Consider the following 22,314-nt stretch of genomic DNA (forward strand, 5'->3'; position numbering starts at 1 on the left):
CCCCATGGTAGCACCCCACTTCCCCACGCGCCTCAATTCTGCTCATGCTGTGCCACTCGTGGCGCTGCCATTCCAGCTCCACTGCTGCCTCCCTCTAGCCAAGCCCTGCCATGTGCCTCCTCACATTCTCTCCACTCCCATATATCCCTGCAAAATCTTGCTCCAACACGCCATAAAAAGCATAGGGCACTGCCTGCTCACTGTCACTCCTCCTCTGAGGACAGCAGTGACAGCGAATTCAATTCTGATACAGAGGACATTGACCCATAGCCTCTAATCAAAATGGAAGCCACTCAGGCAGAGGATTGGGAACTAGCTCAGAAAATTTCTGCCTTCCCAGCAAATTATATAAAGGGAAGAAGAGGAGGTTCCACTACTACAACAACGTGGGAATTAACACAAATAAAGAACTAGTACAACTATGAAATATAGCCAAAGAACACGGTAGAAGTACACAGATTTTTAGAAATTTCCTAGAAGCTATTTTCTCAGCACATATTTTAGTACCCCACGATGTTAAAAATACTGCCCACTGCCTTCTTTCCCCAGCAGAATATGTTATGGGAAAGGCATTGGAAAAGACAATTAAAAACATTATCAGATGTCACAGACACATTTTATGACAAATCCTTTCGTTAGGATTTTTTCTCCTGAGAAGCTGAGAGGCCTCAGGAAAAAAAAATGTAAACAGCAATTATCTGCTGCTGTGGAATGCAACAGGTGTATCTTTGATTGGTCTCATGTGGATGTTTCTAACTAATGGCCAATCACAGTTTAGCTGTCTCGGACTCTCAGTCAGTCACAAGATTTTGTTATAATTTTTTTCCTTTCTTTGCAAGCCTTCTGATACATGGAGTCAGATTCTCGTCTCTTCCCTCTTCCTGGGACCCCTGCAAACCACTACAATTGGTGACCTCGAGTGAAGAAAAATTCCTCATTTGGTGAGCCCCCAGAGGAGCATTGCTACACTGGGTGAACCCTGAGTGTGTGGCATTGATGATCACCGCACAAGTGACCACAGAAGTGGCTTCTAGCCTGGAGCTGAAGAACCGAAGACCCTGAGTTCACAGCCAAGGCTGACCACAGGGAGAACCTTTTGAAAAGTCTCCCAGACAGGATGTCCAGAAACCTTCGCAGCACAGAGCAGCCTGATGAAGCCCAGAGGACACTGTCACAAGGTACTGTTAACTCTTCCCTTTATGAAAATGCTGCCCTTCGCAGAATGTGGGCTGGGATTTGGCAGAGGGTGCCTATGGAGACAGAGGTTCTGTTCTCTCCCTAAGAGGAGAAAATTATTGCCCTCTGTGTGGTAGATAGGGACAGGCGCTCCGGAAGATTACGCGATGTCACGGAAAGGCAGGACCCCCTGTTCCCCTAAGATAAGAGATTACCCTAGGAGTGTGGCCCCACTAACAGTAGTGCTAGTAACTTTCCATTCCTTACCCAGTAATTTTCCATTCCTTACTAACCATAGATAATAAGGACAGACCCCCTTTTGACGTAGAGAACCCCTTAGACTATAAAACCCCACGAGAAGAAGTAATAAACGCCTTTGACCGTCCACCACATTGGTGTCCGCGTGTTTCATTGGCCCGAGCGACCCTGGAGAGTTTTGGGTCGCCGTGCTGATCCTCAGAACCAGGTCGCCTTGCCTTGCACCAGAAGGCAACATCTGGTGCCCAAAACCCGGGAGCCGATCGGCGCCCGGGGAACGGGGATTCTCCTGGACAGAGGACGGCGGCTGTGGCAGCAGATCTGACCACAGCGGGAGGGACGCCTCCGGACCAGCGTGGACCATGGAATCCACAGCGAAGGTCGTAAGTCAGGCTCATGAGCAATGGGGAATTAATTGTGAGCTCAGGAACTCTAATCTTGCTATTGCAAGGCTCCTAGAGCTGGGGACGATCGAATGTCCGGTAAATATATTATATTCGGAAGCGCGGGAGAAGTGCACTGCCGCCTCAGCAGAGGACTCTAAGTCCACAGGCAGTGGTAAAAACCTCAAAGCGTGGGGGAAAGTAGAAGAGGCCCTACGCAAGACGTTAGAAGAACAGGAGACGCGGGAAGCCGCGTGTACATGTTTATTAGCTACACCAAAGCTGGGGGTGGGGGCCGCGACGCAGACCGCCTCTGAGGGCGATCGGATTGAAGGCGGGAATATGCAGGGGCCGAGCGCATTCCACCCCTTCCTGAGCCTGAGCCCAGACCCCCCGGAGCCCCCAGGAGACCCCCCGGAACCCTCAGGGGACCCCCCGACCTTCCCGCGGAGCCCACCGTGTCCTACCCCCCCCGCGGAATCATTCGAAAAATCCGCGGCTTCTCTATCTGTCTCTTCCCCGCCGGTCGCTGATCCGGTGCAGGAGGCAGAGCAGCGCGCGCGATGCTTCTGGCAGGGACTCGCGGAGGAGGCGCGGAACGCGGCCGGATTGTCGGACCCCATAGGGATTGATAAAAATGCCCCCCCCACACTATGCGTTTGAAAATGGCGCCGAACCGCGTGGTCAGGGCGGAAAGGAGGAGGCAGGGGGCGGAAATGCAGTCAGGCTGCTTAACATCGCATGCGCGGGCGAGCGGGGAGACGGGGCGGCCCCCGTGGAGGTGCGTAAGACCAATCAGAGCGCTCTATTCAAATTAAGTCCTTATAGGGCAAGGACCTCCCCCAGCAGGAGGCGGGGGGACCCCAGGGGGAGGGAACGGCCCGACCCCCGCAGGAAGGGGCAGGGTCGGAGCCCGAGGAAAAGGCAAAACAGCCCGGAAGCGTCTAGTTACTCGACTTCCGGCTCGGACTCGGACTCGAGCTCTGAGCTCGAGAGGAGATTGGAGGATTCCGACTCAGATTCTAGCTTTAACAGAGAGAGAGCAGCGGCATGTAAGGTCACTAGCCACAGCGCTCCCGCATGGGTGAAGGGGTTACCAGAGAAAGACCGAACCCCGCTTATAAACTGGCGGAAAATAAAAATGGCTTGCGCGGAATGGGCTCCGTCTGCCACACTGGTGTTCCCGGTCCGTGTGGGGGGGCAGTCCCGGGCATGGAAAAGCACCCAGCTGGTAGCTATAACACTTCACACAAAAAAGGGACCAGAACAGACAGTAGCAATCACGGAGACCCTTCAGGCCAACGGCTTCGAGATCGCGAGCGCAAAGATCAAGAGAGGACCCTGCGTGACCTTCCTGGGAGTAAGAATTACAAGCTCCTACGTGACACCCCCCGAGATGAAGGTCAACCGAGACGTCAAGACGCTCCACGACGTGCAACGCCTGGTGGGATCGCTGCAGTGGCTTCGCAACATTGTCCTGATTCCTCCCGAGGTCATGGACCCTCTGTACGACCTCCTGAAAGGAAAGCACCCCTGGGAACCCAAGGAGCTGACACCGCAAGCAACGAGCTCCCTCGACTTCATCGAAAGCCAGATGTCCACTGGCACACTTGCCAGGTGGAACCCAGCCGTGCCACTGGACCTGTACGTCCACTTTACACCGAAGGGGGGAGTGGGAGCACTGGCCCAAGGACTTGCTGAAAAGGCCCGGCCGATCCAATGGGTGGTCCTCGGAAGACCCGCTCGTGCATTTTCCCCAGGAATCGAATGCATCGCCAGCCTCATCATGAAAGGCAGGAGACTCGCCTTGAAACACCTAGGGACTGAGCTGACAAGCATCCACCTTCCGTTTCACAAGCAGCCGACCACGGAGTCAGCCACAATATCGGAGTACCTGGCCCTTGCTCTCTCCGGCTTCGGAGGAGAAATCTCCTACTCCTCCAGACCACCCTGGACTCAGCTGCTGACCATTGTCGACATGGACATGCCACCGAAGGTCAAGGACAGACCGCAGCCAGGACCAACGGTCTTCACAGACGCTTCCTCCACGACCTCAACCGCAACAGCAGTGTGGCAGGCAGGAGAGCAATGGCACTGCGTCAAAGCGTGTGACCCCACACTGTCAGTGCAACAACTGGAGGCAGCAGCAGTGGTTTTGGTGTGCAGACTCTTCCAAGACGAACACCTCAACATCGTAACGGACTCCATATTTGTGGCAAGGCTCTGCCTAGCCATGGCAGGACCAGGTGTGTCAACATCAGCAGCAGCCCTAATGCTGGAAGAAGCACTCTCCTCGCGACAGGGCACCGTGTCAGTCATCCACATCAACAGCCATGACCCAGTCAAAGGTTACTTCCAGATCGGCAACGACAAAGCGGACGCCGCAGCAAAAGGCGTTTGGACCTTGCAAAGAGCTCGTCAACTGCACGAGTCGCTCCACATCGGAGTCAAAGCACTGGCGAAGAGATGCGAAATCTCGACAGCGGACGCAAAACATGTGGTAGCCACCTGCCCTCATTGCCAGAAGTTACCCCTTTGGACCTGCGGGGTCAACCCGAGAGGTCTCAAGCCCTCAGAAATCTGGCAGTCGGACTTCACCTTATGTCAACTGCTGAAGCCCCGAGCATGGCTTGCAGTGACAGTGGACACTTATAGCGGAACGATCATAGCCACACAGCACCCCAAAACTAACTCCAAAGCCACAATTCAGCACTGGCTGACAGCCATGGCTTGGCTTGGTATCCCCAAGCAGATCAAAACGGACAATGGCTCCAATTTCACCTCCAAACCAGTACAGGAATTCGCCTCGAAATGGGGCATCACGTTAGTGCAAGGCATCCCATATAACAGTACCGGACAGGCCATAGTTGAGAGAGCAAACCAGACCCTGAAAACCAAGCTAGAAGTGTTGGCAAAAGCAGAGGGCTTTGCCAATTCCATTCCCCCAGGAGATCAGGCACATATGCTGGCAACCGCTTTGCTGGCACTGAATCAATTCCCTAGGGGAGATGAAACAAATAGTCCCATCCAAAAACACTGGACCACTCGAACACTAGAAGAGGGCCCACAGGTGGTAATTAGAAACGAGCTAGGCGAGTGGGAACGGGGTTGGAGGCTGATGATCACGGGGCGAGGGTACGCAGCTGTCAAAAAGGACGGCAAAATCAGGTGGTGTCCACTTAAGTCGATTAAACCGGACCTTCATAGCGAGCAGAATGAGACTGATGAGAATTGCGAGCTTTTGTTCACAGGACATGCTCGTGGGACGTCCTCGTGACGCGTACATCCCGGTTCCAGACGAAAGCGACAGACCACCAAGCCGTCAGGCAGCGCCCAAGAGACCCGCACGGGTGAGACCCAAGCACCAAGGGTGTTTCTGTGTGATTTTGCTGTTGGGGCTTGTCGCCAGAGGGCAAGCCAGCCCAGACCACTACCCCCATCGGCCCTTCAGGTTGGTCATGCGACACCCTAGTAGTGGCAAAGTGCTCAAAGAAATCACCACACCAAACACCCCATCCTTCGTGCTCCACATCACCGACCTGTTTCCAGGACAGCCAAAGGTAAACCCCTATTCCCCACACGTCACACACTCGTACCTATCCTACTGGTGCCCAGCTTCAAACCCTGGGAAAAGCTACTGCAATCACCCAGGGTGGGGATATTGTGGGCACTGGGGCTGCGAAACCATTGTTACAGATGCCAGACTGTCGGGGCCTGGGTGGGATCCACAAGAGCCAGACAAATTCTTACAGTTTACCTGGGCACCCATCGGCTGCAAAACACCCTTCTTCTTTCACGGAAACTTCCATCGAAACCGAAAAAATCCCTAGATTTCGGGCATGCACTGATTACAACATGACGGTCTTGCAGCCAGATCACCCAAGCTGGGCCACAGGCAAAACGTGGACAGTAGTCCTTCAAGGGTCAAAAGAGAGGATGAACGTGCGAATTATCAGGCTCCAACCGTCGGCACCCCGAGCGGTCGGACCCAACAAAGCAATTAAAAGTGTGCCGAAAGGGAGAAACGTAACCTACCCCAAAACCTTACCCACAGGGGTCAGCAATGTCCCGAACGGTCAAGCGGAAACCTTTCAGATGAGCCGCTTAACCGAGTCAGACTCAGACCCAATCCTTCGTATGTTAGAAGCTACCTTTGTATCCCCGAACGAATCCAACCCTAACCTAACCGAATCCTGCTGGCTTTGTTACGATGTCAAACCCCCCTTTTACAAAGGAGTCGCTCTAAACACTCCCTTCAGTTATTCCTCAGCCGATGCCCCTCACCAGTGCAGATGGGATACCCCTCGCAAAGGAATCACCCTGAGTCAAGTCACAGGCCGAGGCAGATGCTTTGGCAATGCAACCCTAGCTAAGCGGGGAGGCAACATCTGCACCAAAATTGTCAAGCCTAACAGGAAAAACAATAAGTGGGCAGTCCCATCCGCATCTGGGATGTGGGTTTGCCAGCGATCTGGAGTGAGTCCTTGTGTGTTCCTTCCCAAATTCAATGACTCTAACGACTTCTGTGTCCAAGTTCTGATTGTTCCTAGGGTCCTGTACCACTCAGACGAAGAAGTGTACCATCTTCTTGAGGAACCCAGCCGGATCCACAAAAGAGAAATAATGATAGGTCCATTGGCGGTGCTGCTTCTAACAGTTACCTTCGGACCATGCCTGCTGAACAAGCTGGTCTTGTTCGTTCAGAGCCGCCTGGAACGGACCAACATCCTGTTCTTAGGTCGACGACAATTGCTGTGAATTCAACCAGGGAACACTGCCAGTCACAAGATTTTCCGAACTTGTCTGGCAAAAGCTTACTCACGTTTTCCAAAACCCCTTTCCCTTGTCAAGTTACAACCTTATACCTCATTTTAGTACCTATGTATATGACTACCTCATTCATTTGTGAAAAAGGGAGGGGAGATGTGGTAGATAGGGACAGGCGCTCCGGAAGATTACGCGATGTCACGGAAAGGCAGGACCCCCTGTTCCCCTAAGATAAGAGATTACCCTAGGAGTGTGGCCCCACTAACAGTAGTGCTAGTAACTTTCCATTCCTTACCCAGTAATTTTCCATTCCTTACTAACCATAGATAATAAGGACAGACCCCCTTTTGACGTAGAGAACCCCTTAGACTATAAAACCCCACGAGAAGAAGTAATAAACGCCTTTGACCGTCCACCACATTGGTGTCCGCGTGTTTCATTGGCCCGAGCGACCCTGGAGAGTTTTGGGTTGCCGTGCTGATCCTCAGAACCAGGTCGCCTTGCCTTGCACCAGAAGGCAACACCTCTGTCAAATGTGGGGTTGTGAAGACAGAGTTCATATGGTGACGAGACATTTTTGTGAGTTTTTCAAATGGACAAACTTCCATGGATTTTTTTGTGGTGTATTCCCTCAATTCATACATACGGGAATGTATGGAATTCATTTTTGGGGAGGCTCTTTACCAAGGGTTTTGGATTTTCTCGAATTTATCCAGCATTCTAAACTCTCTTCAAAGTTTTGAAACAGAGAGAATTTTTAATTGAATGGATTACTGAATGCAGAGGTCGTGCTCCCTTCCCGTCAGACTCAGCAGGAGAGGAACCTGTCCAGGGACACGAACTGCTGGTTCCCAGCCCCCTCGCATTGTGGAGAGGAAGCGAGGCTTTGCCCGCAACCGAGGAAAAGTTTTTTTCTGCTTCTTTGGAGCATGCTCAAACAGAGCCGCGTTTTCCCCCCCCCGTTGCCCTCAGGGGGGATGTGAATTGGCTCTGCTGCCCTGGCTGGTGCCGCGAGCCTCGCTCCGGCCAGCCCCACAGGTCCTGCCCCAGCCAGCACCGCGGGGTGCGCCGGTCCCTGTGGCCCCGCCCGGGCAAGCCCCGTGGGCTGAGCTAGTCCCCACGGCCCTGCCCGCCACCCAGCCAGCCCCACCACTTCCAGCAGAGTTTTTCTGTATTCCGATCACAGAAGCACTGCCTCCCGTGGCTTCACCCGTGTTGCTAGGTGACTCAATCGACAGCAACGACGATCGACAAGAGCCTGTCTCTGTGTTGCTAGGCAACGCACTGGTGTCACAAGAGTGAACACTTTCAAACTTAGCGCTTTTGTGGAACACAGCATTTTTCGTGGGCCAATTCGTGTTTGGCCAGGGGTTTCTTGCTGGGGGTTGGAATGCCTGACTTCCCCCGCGCGCCCCAGCAGCATCAGGGGGGTGGCTCCCGAAAGTTCTGCCTCTGGTCCCCAGCCCAGAGGGGGTTGGGGTGGTGCCGAGGGGCAGGATGCAGGAACGCTCTTCTTTGCATTGCAGGGGCAAGAGAAGCAGTGGAAAGCGAGCATCGCTCGCTTGCGGTGGGGACAAAACATCCTCAGATCCGGGGTGATGATCCCTGGAAAGACTTCTCTTCCCCAACTGCCAGTATGCGCCGGTGGTTCATGGGATTGGAGGCATTCGGTCACTCGTGCAGCCCAAGTATTGGCAGCAGGGTGCCGGGTTGTGAGAACACAGAGCCCGCCTCGCAGGTCATGTCTGGACCATTTGGCTCAGTTCCCTGGGCTGGGCCCTCCACCTGGCCGGCTGTTGGGTTTGGGGGCTTTGCTTCCCCTGTCAGGACCTGGGCCACTGTTCTGTGGGCCAAGTCTGGAATTCCTGATCCATCCACGAGGGCCAGGGCCCCTGCTGGGTCCTAGAAGCTCCTCTCTGCTACTGCTCTTTAAAAAAAAAAAAAAAAGGAAAAAAATTTAAAAATTAAAAAAAAAAATTGAAAGAGCTAGCAGCTCAAAAGCATTGAAAAGCCAAAAATTAACCTCATTCCAAGTGGTTCAGTTAAAGGCTGTGGCCAAGACATTCCAAAAATTTTCTCAAAATTGTTTGATAACTGTAATTGGATTTTTTATAACTGTTGATGATTTTCTTTAGCAGTTCTTTGTTTCAGGATTCTGCAAGCCTGTTTCAGGACCAAAAGGGACTTCCAGAGATGTCAAAGAGGAACATCTTCAGTCCATGGACCTTCTCCTGAAACTCAGCTGTTGGGACTTGAAGCAATGAACTTTCTTTGCATTGTTTTTGCATTTTCTTATATTGTAAGATTGTTTTAGTGATATGATAGAATTTGATGTTCTACATGTGAAGAATTTCTTTGATCATTCCACATCAGCACTTGATTGAGGTTTTTGATTGGCAACAGATTAACCTCTTGAGAAGTGTTTGTTCTCTCTTCTGCATGGGCCCAGCAGATGAGATTACAAACACTTTTCTTTTTAATTTATTTTAAATAAAAAGGGTGACGTGTCACAAATTTTATGAAAAATCCTTTCATTAGACACCTATGCTAAAGATGCTGATGGGCCAGATTTTACAGTTGAACAGCTGGCTGGAGAAGGGGATTTACAGAAACCCTCTGACCAAGCTAACACCTTACCTAAGGCAGCACTACAAGACTTTGCTATTGCAGCAAAAATCTCCTTACTTCTTACCCCAGATGACGCTATTCCTACTCAACATTTTTCTAATATTAAACAAGAAGTAGATGAAAGCTTTATCAAATTTGTGGACAGAATTAAAGATGCTCTGGAAAAACAGAGAGCATAGAGGCAAGAAAGGAGCTGTTATGCAAGCTTGCCATGAGTAATGCTAATTAATGGTGTAAAACAATTCTGAGGGCCCTACCCTTGGATACAGAACCTACCATAGAGCAAATGCTGGAAAGCTGTACATGTTTTTTGTCCACTGAAAATGCAGTGGCCCAAGCAGTTGCTAAGGGTACTGCAAAATGAGTTTCTGGTGCATTTGCAGTAGTGGCTTCCAAAGACCAAGCCTGCTGCTTTCACTGTGGAGATTTTGGATATTTTATAAAGGACTGTCCAGACAGATCACCTACCTGAAATCCCCGTAACACCTATCAAAGACCCCAGAATCAGCAGCGCTACCAGAAGCATTCAGGAAACTTCCAGCGGAGCATGGTCAGGCCCCGCGCAAAGGCAACAAATCAAAAGCTGTCCAGACCCAACCACGCATCATCCCAGGAGATTCCAGATCACGTTAAGAGGATCCAACACATGGAGCAATACAGATGGGAACCCGTCACCAGCTGGTAACTGCTCTGTCCATTGACTTTAATAATGAGAATGTTTATCATATTCCCACAGGCAAACATGGGCCAAAAGGTGGTCCTTTTGACATCTTAATTATAGGTGACTCTCTCCATGGCCCAGAGGAAATCGTCATTGTTTCAGAGGTACGAACAGTGCACCCGGGACAAGAAATCTCTGTCCAGGTATACTGCACAGACTTACCATTTTTCCTTTCAAAGAGAACTCCGATCGCACAAGCCTTTCTACTCCCAAAGAATCACAGGGAACAGCTTCCTCTCAACCCTACAGCAATGTGGGCATGAGTTGTGGGACCAAGTAAGCCTACCATCGAGTGTGGTCTTTCCTGCAGAGGAGAGAAGATCTACTGACCAGGGATGCTGGACACTGGTGCTGATGTGACCATCATTGCTCTCTCAGAATGGCCAGCACACTGGGAACTACAACCGGTAACAGGCATAATTTCAGGGATTGGTGGAGCCAGAGTCTACGCGAAGCAAGACCAACATTCTTGTCAAAGGGCCTGAAGGCAAGTTGGCAACTATCCATCCATTTGTGGTAAGGGCCCCCATCACCCTTTGGGGCAGGGATGTTCTATCCCAATGAGGGTCTTCCCTACATATTCCCACTCGGGATTTCTAATTAGAGCCACTGAGGAGAGAACACTACCAGATACCCCTCAGCTCACCTGGAAATGTCAAGACCTGATCTGGATCGAACAGTGGCCCCTCGCTAAAGTCAAATTGTGTGCACTACAAGCCCTTGTGGAAGAACAGCTTGCCAAAGGCCACATCGTCAAGACCACCAGCGCTTGGAACTCTCCAGTCTTCATACTGCAAAAACCTGGAACGGACAGGTGGAGGCTCTTCCACAACCTTCGTAAAATCAATGAGGTCATCGAGGACATAGGCCCCCTCTAGCCTGGCCTGCTCTCCCCATCGATGCTGCCTAGAGACTGGACATTGCTATCATATGTGGGGGCCTGAATATATGTATGTATTGTTATGCAGAGAGTCCCTGTTAAGATCTATGTGTGTATGGGACCCCCCAATATTATAGAAGAAAGGACAGCTGAATATATGTATGTGTTAGAATAAGAGGACAGCCGAGAGCTGTGGCAGCCTGAGAGCTGGGACTGTATAGGGATATGTATATATTCTATGTATGTGTTTAAAGACAGCTGAGAGCTGTGGCAGCCTGAGAGCTGTGGCAGCCTGAGAGCTGGGACTGTATGTGTATTGTCATTGTGTAATTGCTAAAAGAAAAGGGGGAAAATGTGGGGGCCTGAATATATGTATGTATTGTTATGCAGAGAGTCCCTGTTAAGATCTATGTGTGGGTCCTAGTTACTCCAAACGAGCTACAGCTGCAAAGTCATTAGTTGGGCAGCAGCTGTGGCTCCTGAGGGTAACTGGAATAAATAGGGGTGGGTCGAGAGCCCAGGAGGAGCCCTTGAGAAGACACACGAAGAACTGCACAGCAGAGAAGAACAGCTTGGTGCAGTGTGTGGGACCTGAGAAATATGGATACAACAAGAATGCAACAATCATAGATATTAAAGACTGTTTTTTCAGCATTCCGCTGCACCCCCAGGATGCTCCACGGTTTGCTTTCTCCATTCCCTCTCTTAACAGAGAGGCTCCACTCAAAAGATATCATTGGTGTTTTCTTCCTCAAGGAATGAAAAACAGTCCCACTATATGCCAGTGATATGTTGCTCACATTCTGTCTCCCATTCAGAACCTATTCCCAGATGCAATCATCCACCACTATATGGATGATATCCTGATCTGTGCATCAGATAAAGCTTACTTACAGAAAGAAGTTAAAAAGACCATTGAAACCATAGAAAAGGCAGGATTTGAGATTCGTGAGGACAAAATACAGTACTCCAACCCATGGACTTAGCTTGGAGCCCAGATGTGGGAAAGGACCATCATACCCCAGCAGCTCACCATTCGAGACAAACCAAAAACCCTGAGAGACTTACACAGCCTGTGTGGATCCATCAACTGTGTACATCCACTGCTAGGAATTACAACTGAGGACCTCGGTCCCCTGTTCAACCTTCTTCATGGCAACGAAGACCTGGACTCTCCACGCACTCTCACAACAGAAGCCTGAGATGCCATCACTAAGGTCCAAGAAGCCGTGTCTTCATGCAAAGCCCATCGCTTCGAGCCCAGCCTGCCTTTCCAGTTCGTCATTCTGGGAAAAGCACCCTGGTTCTATGGACTGATTTTCCAATGGGATACTCAACTTTGAGACCCTTTCTTGATACTAGAATGTATCTTAACAAACAACCAACCCACAAAGACAATTACCACCTTCCAAGAAATCATGGCACATCTAATAAAAAAGGCCAGAACTCACCTCCGCTCCCTTGCAGGGTGTGAGTTCACATGCAAATACTTGCCACTGACAACTGGGGACCTGGAGCATTTGCTCCAGACCAATGAAAATCTCCAGTTTGCCCTAGATAGCTATACAGGCCAAATTTCTATCCATATCCAAAAACATAAACTTTTTAATCGTGATGTAACCTTTCATCTGACCCCAAAATTAGTCCAAAGTAAAACACCTCTCAAAGCTCTAACCATCTTCACAGATGGCTCAAGGCCTTCCCACAAGTCTGTAATGACAAGGAAAGACCCTAAGACCCAAAAATGGGAATCTGAAATCCAAATAGTGGAGGGATCTCCACACATTGTGGAGTTAGCAGCTTTTGTCAGAGCTTTTGAGAAATTCAAAGACGAACCCTTTAATCTGGTCACAGATTCAGCTTATGTTGCTGGTATAGCTATGAGAGCGGAACATGCTCTTCTCAAAGAGATTTACTAATCCAAAGTTATACCAATTGATTTCTGCATTAACACGCTTAATCTCTCAAAGAAAGCAACCTTACCATATCATGCATGTGAGGTCACACACTGACCTCCCAGGTATCATCACAGAAGGGAACAGGAAAGCGGATGCATTAGCCATGGCAGTACAAACTGCTAATGTCCCTAACATCTTTGCCCGGGCAAAGTTGTCACACGCATTTTTTTATCAAAATGTGCCTGCCCTTATCAGAATGTTCAAGCTCTCAAAAGATCAAGCAAAAGCTATTGTCGTGACATGCCCAAACTGTCAAAACTACCAAATACCATCTATGGGGACGGGAGTCAATCCCCGAGGTCTGAACAGCTGCCAGCTGTGGCAGACAGATGTGACTCACTTCAGACCTTTTGGGAGGTCAAAATATGTGCACGTATCGGTTGATATGTTTCCTGGAATAGTATTTGCATCAGCTCATCCAGGAGAAACTATACAGCACACCATTAAGCACTTGCTCCTTGCCTTCACTACCCTGGGAGTACCAAAGGAAATCAAAACAGATAATGGACCTGCCTATATCTCTTGTAAGTTAAAAGAGTTCTTCAGTGAGTGGGGAATAGAACACAAGAAAGGCATATCTGAAATCCCACAGGACAATCCATCATGGAAAGGACAAATCAAACCCTCAAAAGAGTCCTCAATCAACAGTCAGGAGTAACAAAAATCATATCTCCAGTTGAAAGACTTTGCAAGGCTCTCTACATTATCAACTTCATAAATTGTACAACATCAGAGCCTGACCTCCCCAATACTTTGCCACTTTGCAAATACCACCCAAGCAAGGCTCACTGAGAAACCACCTGTGCTAGTGAAGGACCCAGAAATACATCAAATTTCTGGGCTTTTCCAGTTGATTACCTGGGGAAGAGGATATGTGTGTGTTCTACTACCATCTGGTCCAAGATGATACCCAAGAAAAAACATAAAACCATACCTAGGCAATGCAAACACTACTCCCACAAACACTGACAAGAATTCCCCTGAGTCAAATACAAATCCTCCTCAAAACCAGACCAGTTCTGCCTGGAGACAAAGATGTCGCCGAATATCCACATGCAGAAGAAAAGACCGTCCCATCACGTGACAGCAGACAAAATAGAAAGCTAAACAACATTCTGCTGCATCAAGCCATAAGCCAGACCCAACTGGAACACACAACTGTTCTCTGAATTATATGTTATTACCCCTTTTTAACCTAAAAAACCCTATTATTTCCCTTTCTCAACTCTGACCAAAAACCCTCTAACCTTATACCCACTCCCACATCTTTGGCTTATAGAAAAAGAAAGAAAAAAACAAAAGAAGCAGGGGGAAAGGAATGGAGGAAAGGAACAAGGGAGAAAACCCTAACCCTCCCCTCCCATCATAAAGATAACAAATTTTGCTTATATTCCCTATCAGAAGCCCCATTCCTGTCCAAAGATGAAAAATATCTCCGTTGGTGCTGTCCTCACTGCTGCCTGGATGTTCTTCACCGTACCATATGCCATGGGCTGGATTAGGCCACAGCCTAGCTATAATGTTTGGGTAACCTTAGCAAGGACATTGAAACAGGATAACATGTGCTGATCCATGGGAAACATTTATAATCCACTTTCCACATGTCTGATAGGAATTCCCTTTGTAGTTGATAACTGGCCTATCTATAATTTAGAGCTCCTCTGCACCACAGGTATGAGACCCAACCTGGTAGATACTTGGGACAAGTGGACAAAAATGTTGGCCAATGCTCTAGAGGAACCCCAAGAATTGGATCTGTTTGGGTCCTCCAAGGCAACATACTGTGTCAAATTTTACTTTAGACATCTGAAAAATAATTGGCCAGAAACTGACCAGACAAAAAACACATACTGAAAAGACGTATCAACAATTAACAAAGCCTATAACTAGACCAATTGGTGTAATTACACTGCTCACGTGATCTCTGTATCCTCTCTCCACCCCAAAGTATTACCCAAGGGAACATTTCTCATCTGTAGTGACAGAGTATGGGCTGGGATCCCCTCGCAGCTCCAGAGAGGTCCCTGTATGCTTGGAAAACTTTCTACCCTCACACCAAATATCACCTTGTTACATAATTGGAAAACAGAAAGTGAATTAAAATGCCACAAAAGGTCTTACAAGGAATTTAATGGAAATTGCGATCCCAAATTATACGATTGGAACAAACCAAAAAAGATTGCTGTCTCCCTATTCCTACCATGGATAGCTGCAGCTAAAGCCCTCGGTGAAATAAATCACCTAGGGTGCTGGCTCAATAAGCAAGCCAATGCTACATCTGCTGCCCTGAGTGATCTTTTAAAGGAAGAAGAAACCACAAGACATGCATCACTTCAAAATCGAGCAGCAATTGACTTCCTGCTGCTTGCCCACGGACACGGCTGCCAAGACTTTGAAGGGATGTGCTGCTTCAATCTCTCTTCATGCGCTGCTTCAATCTCTCTTCATGCTCAGACTCCATCCACACAAACATCCAGAAACTGAAGGAACTTGTGAAAGACTTAAAAGTAGAAAACAACCCTGACTGGGTCAATGACCTTTTTGGTCAATGAGGATAAACAGGATGGGTTGCATCTTTGGTTAAGGGAATGTTCTGGATTTTCATTGTAATTGTCATTGTGTTAGCTATGTTCTCATGCCTTTTCCATTGTTTTAAAAGAACTATAGGGAACACTTTTTTACTAAATACAGAAAGTGGAGTTGTAGCAGGCACAGGGCCTGCAAGGCCTCCCTGGCGGTCAGCAGCCTAAGATAAGAAATGCCTAGCCATGATGACTGGACCAAAAGAAGCCCCTCTTCCATCTTCGGACCCTTGTTATCTCTCTGTAAGACTATAGGTCACTTTTGCCTTGACCCTTACTATTGGATTGTTTTCCTAAACTCCTATACCCTATATAAACCCCTATTTCTGCCCAGTTTGGCAGAAGACCTGTCACTGAGACCCTTTGCAGAAGCTGCCAATAAAGACATCTCTGTGGAACCTCATACAGCGCTTCTCTCTCTCCCTGCATCAGCTGCTGAGGCACTTAGCAAGCAAAAAGCTGAAAATCACTAATGAGCTGAGAATCACTAAAGAGCTGATCTCACCTAAGAGCTGAGCTTGCTAAGATTGCCTGCGGCTCTGGAGCCTGCCTGAGGGGCCCGGACAGGTTGTGTTTAACCGGACTTGGCTGTCTGGGACACCGATGGCAGCCCAAAGCCGCATTACTTAAGCAGTGTAATTTTCCACTTTAGCCAGCATGTAGCTATTGACGCAGGGCATGTAGCTCTTTTGGTTTTTTAACAGACTGTTATTGTTAAGAGTTTGATTATTAGATCACTGAAACTTTAAGTTTTGCTAAACTAACCCTGATAAGTTTCAATGAACAAAGCCTGAGGGAGTAAAAAGCTGGACACCTGGAATCCAGAATTTAGAGCCTTCCAAAGACATGTTGAAGCAACCAGAAGATAAAGAAGAGACTAACAAAGACAATCTAACATGTGTTGCAGACTCCCTGTCTGGGAAAAAGATAATAAAAATACCTTAAAATGTGGACTAATAAGCATGAGAAATGGGAAATCAATAACCAGTAGAAGATAGAATACTAATTAATGAAGAGAATTATGTAATTTAGAACCAATGAACATTAATTTGTTTACTAATAATGTATACATAAGTAAAAAGTTTTCAAAGTTGTGTGCACCTAGGTGTAGCGATCTCCTTATGCACCTGGCCTGGAATAAAGTAATGCCTACTCCTTAATACAAATAATTGTGTTAGAGAGTTTAATTTATCCCAACATTTTCAGGGAAGACATGCTCTTTGCTTCCTCCTTCCAAATAAGCTCACTTATATTCAGAAGTTTTAGACCCCAATGTATACCCAGCTTCCTCTCATCTTTCACATCTTACCTAAAAAACCTCAAGGATCAAGAGACTTAATTCTTTACATAGAATTATTGTACTACAGTGCATGAGAAAAGTTTGGGCTTTTTAGAAACGCCTTTGACTCAAATCTTTGAATAACAACTTGTCCTGGTTTAAGGCAAATTTGAGAGGAAACTTCCAAAGGGGTCCTGTGGTAGATTGTTTTTCTGTTGTAATCCTAAAGTGTTCCTTATTGTGAGTTTATAGTGGTTTGTTCCATGTACCCTGTTTAGTTTCCCCAGTGGTTTTGCCCTGAAGTTGTTTACTATTTTCCTGCCTAATCTTATGTCAGTCCCCATGTCAATCTCCCTTGCACCTCCCTGATTTCCAGACCCTTCCCTGCCAGTCCTGGAAGTACTGCCCTCTTCCCTTGTTCATCAAATGTAACTCCATCCCTTTCTCTAGAACCTTCCTTGGCTATCATCCTTTCCTCAAAGTTCCATTGGTGTGCCAAGCCTGATCCCCTCCCATGTTATCCCCTATTGGTTACCTAGAATCTGATCCCCACCCTACGTTCCTCCTCTGCTGTTCTACTATTGGTTAAGATTTGTATCCTCCCCTAGTACCCTCCCCTGTTCCTAAGTTGCTGTTACCCTGTTGGAGCTTGTCACTTGTCCCTGGACCCTCTTGGAGATTAAACCCTCTTGAGAGCTTATACAAGTGGCCCCTCTCGTCTCCTTTGTTCTGGCTTCCTCGACTCGGGATTCCTATCAGCAGACGCACAGAACAGCTTTGCTGCGTCTGGGAATTAGGCAGCCCTGCTCTACTGCCACCCAGACTGTCCCGAGGGGAGGATAGGGGGCAGCCACTCTTGGCACGGGCCAGGAGGCAAGGGCTAGCTGGAGGACATCACCAAGCGACTGCCCGTGCCAGAGTCCCTCTAGAAAGCTGATTCAAGGGGCCCCTCCCCCAACTGGTAGGACACAACTACACTAAATTCTACTGACATTAGTGATGGAAAATACTGATGTCTGTGATACATTAGTATCAGAAAAAGTGCCATATATTATGAAATACCATTATAATAAACCTGCTAGATAAGGCTGATGGCAGCAAGCTGTGACCATGTATTTTTCTCCACACTAATCTTCAATTCCATGTGAATCTGATTTTCTGTGGAATGAAGGGCCACACTGGCTCAAAATCTTGCAGAATTCATCCATCTACTTCTCTTTACGTGATTGCGCACCATTGACAGCTCATTATCAAAACATTGAAGTTATTCAAGTCTAGATAACAGCCATGTTCACAATGATAATGCATGACAAAAAGAACTGAGCTTTAGATGTTATGTCTGCCTGTAAAACTATCAACCACTAACATTTTCCTTGTCAAAATCACAGAATCAAAGAATGGCTGAGGTTGAAAGAGACATCTGGAGGGTACAATCGTGTTCAAGTAGGGCCACCAAGAACCAGTTGCCCAGGACCATGTCCAGACCACTATTTGAACATCTTTGAGGGACTCCAGAAGGTTACTGGGCAAACTGTGTCAGTGCCGTCACCCTTACAGTTTAAAAAACATTTTCTGATGTCCAGAGGGAACCTCCTGTGTTTTGGTTTGTGCCCATTGCCTCTGGTCTTCTCACTGGGCACCACTGATAAGAGCCTGGCTCTATCCTCTTTGCACTCTTCCTTTAGGTATTTATATACATTAACAAGATACCCATTGAGCCTTCTTATCTCTAGACTAAACAGTCCAAGCTCTCTCTCTCAGGCTTTCTTCATAAGTAAGAGGCTCCAGCCCCTTCATCATCTTTGTGGCCTTTCATTGGACTATTTCCAATATGTCTATGTCTCTCTTGCACTGGGGAGCCCAGAACTGGACACAAGTCTCCAGGTCTGATAGGGCATAACTGGCTCAACTGTGCTGATGTGAGAGACAGATGCCATGTCTTAGAAGGTGTTATAAACCATCAAAGACCCCCAAAGTGCTCCTAGACTAATTTCTGAGGCCTTCCACCAGAAGACTGAAAGCTCCCCCCCAGGGGAGGTACCTGGGGGTTCCCACACAGCCTGAGCATATTTTAACCCATTGAACTTTGTGTTTTGAGGGGTTTTTCCCCACCCCTAATGGATCAAGACAGTGATCACTACTGTGACCAATGGATATCGAAATTGCATCAAGTCTCATTGCAGATCCATGGGTAGTGATATGTTCCCTTACTCTTATCCTTTCTTTCTTTTCTCTTATACATTTTCTTAAATGATATTTTCATGCTTTTATATTGCTATATTACTATAGATAATAACAACTCAAATGGCTACATACCTGCTTTCCATTGCAACCAAATTGTTCTAAAATAAACCCTATATGTATATATTTACAAACATGAATCAGTGTCATTTCACTCTAATCCACCCCAAGGGATTAACAAGAAGCTAGGTTACCCTTGCCTTCTAGGGTGGGTCATAATACTTCTGTACAAGTCTCGAATATCCGGTAACATCATACACTGCACTCAAATAGAAAACTAGCTATAATTGCAAGAGTTCACTTCCATATGGCTACCTAGAAGACTGCATCTTAATCTAAACGCACAGGCATTGCGATTGGCTCTGGACCCTATTTACTACAATAAATTCCCTTTACCTCCAAAGACTCACCACACTTAGCAATTCAAAGTTAACAATTCAGTCCTAACTACCCAAGAATATCGCATCTGTGACCTGCCTCATTAGAGTAGGCACACGGTAAGTAAGATGAAACTCAGATGCTCAAAGGTTCTTTATCTTCTTAACAGGAAACAAAATCTTGAAACAAGATAAGAGACCATCACATTTGCACACTTCTCTGTCCAAACAATTCTCAATGTCCCTATCTCTCCATCAGCATCCCCACATTTCAGTCAGCCAACTTCAAAATAAAAGCATAATTATGCCTCTTCTCCAGCAGTGAATCAAGAATGCTATTTTTTACACATGAAAAACAAGCCAATATTAGGTTGTTCATGTCAAGCTGAATAGACACACAGTGGTTAAGGTGGCCTACAGAATGCCCACACACACATACAAAATAAAGAGGACTAGTATCACCAAATTTCACATTTATTTCAGGCTTGTAAATAAATGGATTAATAGTTACTTAAATAAGTAACAGAGTTTTGCATTGCATGCAGGCTTATAACCCTAGACCCAATACCACTACTAGCACAAAGGTATTGGAATATTCAGAAAAAATTTCTGTATTGGTATTTGCATAATCTAATGCTTCTCTCATTAAATCATGTCATTACATTAGATAAACTCCCTTTTAGACATTGACTCCTGTGTTTTCTGTTCAAAATATTAAATTCATTCTTATGAAAGGACTGCTTTAACACTGATTGCTTTGCCTCTTCACTTTCAGACTTGGCAAATATACAAACCATTTATAGGATAGAGTCTTTTACTAATACGTAAATGGAATGGTATCTTGTACTTTTGACAGCAAAAGAAAAAGCTTTCAATCTATCAGTCTTTCCATCTTCTCAAGAATACATTTAGGATTAACTATGAAAACAGTTTTGAACCTGAACTGTATTCCAATTATATGGTTTTAAGGAAATTTCAAAGTCTACAGACTACCTCAGCTCCACAATAAAGGAATAACATTTTTTAAAAATTAATCTACACTTCAAAAATGCATTATATATAGATGTCAGTTTATTATTCACTCAAATATTGTTTATTTATTTACAAAAATAAAAAATCCTCTATGTTATTTAAAAACTCCTTCATAACCCATGACAACCCAGTTTCAAATTTCACAACTGTCAAGTAAAACATAAACATACTGTGAGCACCTAATCAAAAAAAAAAAAAAAAGAAAAAGCTTAGCTAAGTTTAATCCCCTCCTTTAACTATTATACATTGGAGTAAATGAAAATTCATTTATTTTATATCCATTTCCAGAAAATAATCATTTGGGAGTCGTTCCATGACCCACATAATACTGTATATTCCTGAGACTATGTCAGGTATGCAGTTCTGATTAGATAGATAACAGTAGCACACATCTGCATTCATTTGCCAATAATCCCTCATATTTCATATATTTGCTTTATCCTACTATTTTCCCATTAACTAAGACTTAGGAGTCAAGGAAGGCCTTTATTATAAATTTATGAAACTAATAACAAAGATTCAAATATGAACTTCAAGGTGCTACTCCAACACAAGCCAAAAATGTGATGATGTTCATGATTGTATCTGGGTTTTGTCAAATTAAGTAATTTGTTTTCAGAAAAAGTGAGATAATAGATGCTACCAATTACTTTTCAACAGTCTGACACACAATTTGGATGCACAAAGATGCAAAAATTTAAGGCAACATACCTATACAAAATATATATCGTTACATGTCCCCAAGTTCCCCTATAAGACCTGCTCCTGATCTTAGATACCCAAGTAGGAAATCTTTTTAAAAGGAGCATGGCTCCAAAAGTACTTTCTCTACTTTCCGATACATTATTTATAACATTGCTTCAGTGGAATGGGACAGTCCCCTGTATTTTCTGGTGTTTCTATTCTTCCCTTATCTATCCCATAGGTTAGGTTGGTGTAATTTTAACACGTTAAAAAGGATTCCATCCTCCCACACTGACATAGGGGGAAGCAAAGACTTGGGGAGCAAGCCCCATCTTCACGGAAGGAAAAGTGTCTGGGGGCAGCAGGCAGTAACTTGTTGGCGTTGTTGAGTCTAAGTGGTCATTTTAATTTAAGGGCCTTGGGATCTGATGCTGCCTCCTCCGTGGTGTCTGGCTCCACCTCCCCACCCTCACACCACTGGGGATACAGGGAGGTCCTTACCAGGATAAGAAAACAGACCTGCGGGAGAGGCAGATAAGCAGATGAGTCCTAAGCACAACTATCGCGGAGTAGCGGATTGCAGAAGCAGGCTCCACACGGGGCGGAGGATGGGAGCAGTCCCGAGCACTGACCCCGAGGGGGCGGGGAGATCCCGATCAGGGACACGAAACCGGAGGCGAAGAGGGAAGTGATTCCGGGCAAGGACGGAGGGAGGGACGGAGGGAAGGGTCGCGGTGGTTACCTATACTGGGCAGCAGCCCCGCTATGGGTGAATCCAAAGTAGTTGCCGGTGGCCATTTTGGCATCTTCTCCCAGGCGGCTGGGCACTGTGGCGAAGATAACCAAGAGGCGGCAGCGGTCGGGGCCATGACAGGAGGCCCGGCAGGAGGAGGCGGGGAGAGAAAGGGACAGACAGACAAGAGACAGAAGTGCGCGCGAGCGCAGGTCAGACACGGCGCCTCAGGACCACCGTTCCTCCGCCCCACGCGCGGGCCGCATCTCCTTCCCCTCGCCGCTGCCCCCCTCCCCCCACGCTCACGGACACAGAAACATCGAGCGCCATTACTTACCATAGGTGAAAGAAACTACCGGACATATAGGAATCATGAGTGCAAGCTAGCAGGGACAACGGCGGTTGAACTCTGAACTCTCACCCCCCTCCTCACCGCCGCGTTCGCTCACTCCCTTCCCCCCTCCACACACACCTACGGCGACAACGGCAGTGCGGCCGGACCAAGGCCGTGCGCACGCGCGAGATGTGTGAAGGGCTGCTAGAAGTTGTAGTTCAGCCAATGACTACGCCCCCGCCCGCAGAAGAGCACCCTCGATGTCGCGTAGGCTGCCACCA

General features: G+C 47.1%; 1 protein-coding gene across 1 annotated transcript in view; it reads right to left on the reverse strand.

Annotated features, from left to right (window-relative positions):
* The window catches only part of LOC128941419 (zinc finger RNA-binding protein-like), a 74,471-nt gene extending 52,398 nt beyond the window's left edge, over window positions 1–22,073 (reverse strand). Inside the window, exons 1-2 of the mRNA XM_054283176.1 lie at window positions 22,037–22,073; window positions 21,709–21,793 (exon numbers count right to left, since the gene is read on the reverse strand). Of these exons, the coding sequence (XP_054139151.1) occupies window positions 21,709–21,793; window positions 22,037–22,073 (122 nt within the window). The remainder of the gene's footprint in view (window positions 1–21,708; window positions 21,794–22,036) is intronic.
* Between the last annotated feature and the right edge of the window lie 241 nt (window positions 22,074–22,314).

The sequence above is a fragment of the Melozone crissalis genome, unplaced genomic scaffold (assembly GCF_028551555.1).
Source record: "Melozone crissalis strain CALT ecotype California unplaced genomic scaffold, PUWL_Pcris_2 ptg000035l_1, whole genome shotgun sequence".
Classification (NCBI taxonomy): Eukaryota; Metazoa; Chordata; class Aves; order Passeriformes; family Passerellidae; genus Melozone; species Melozone crissalis.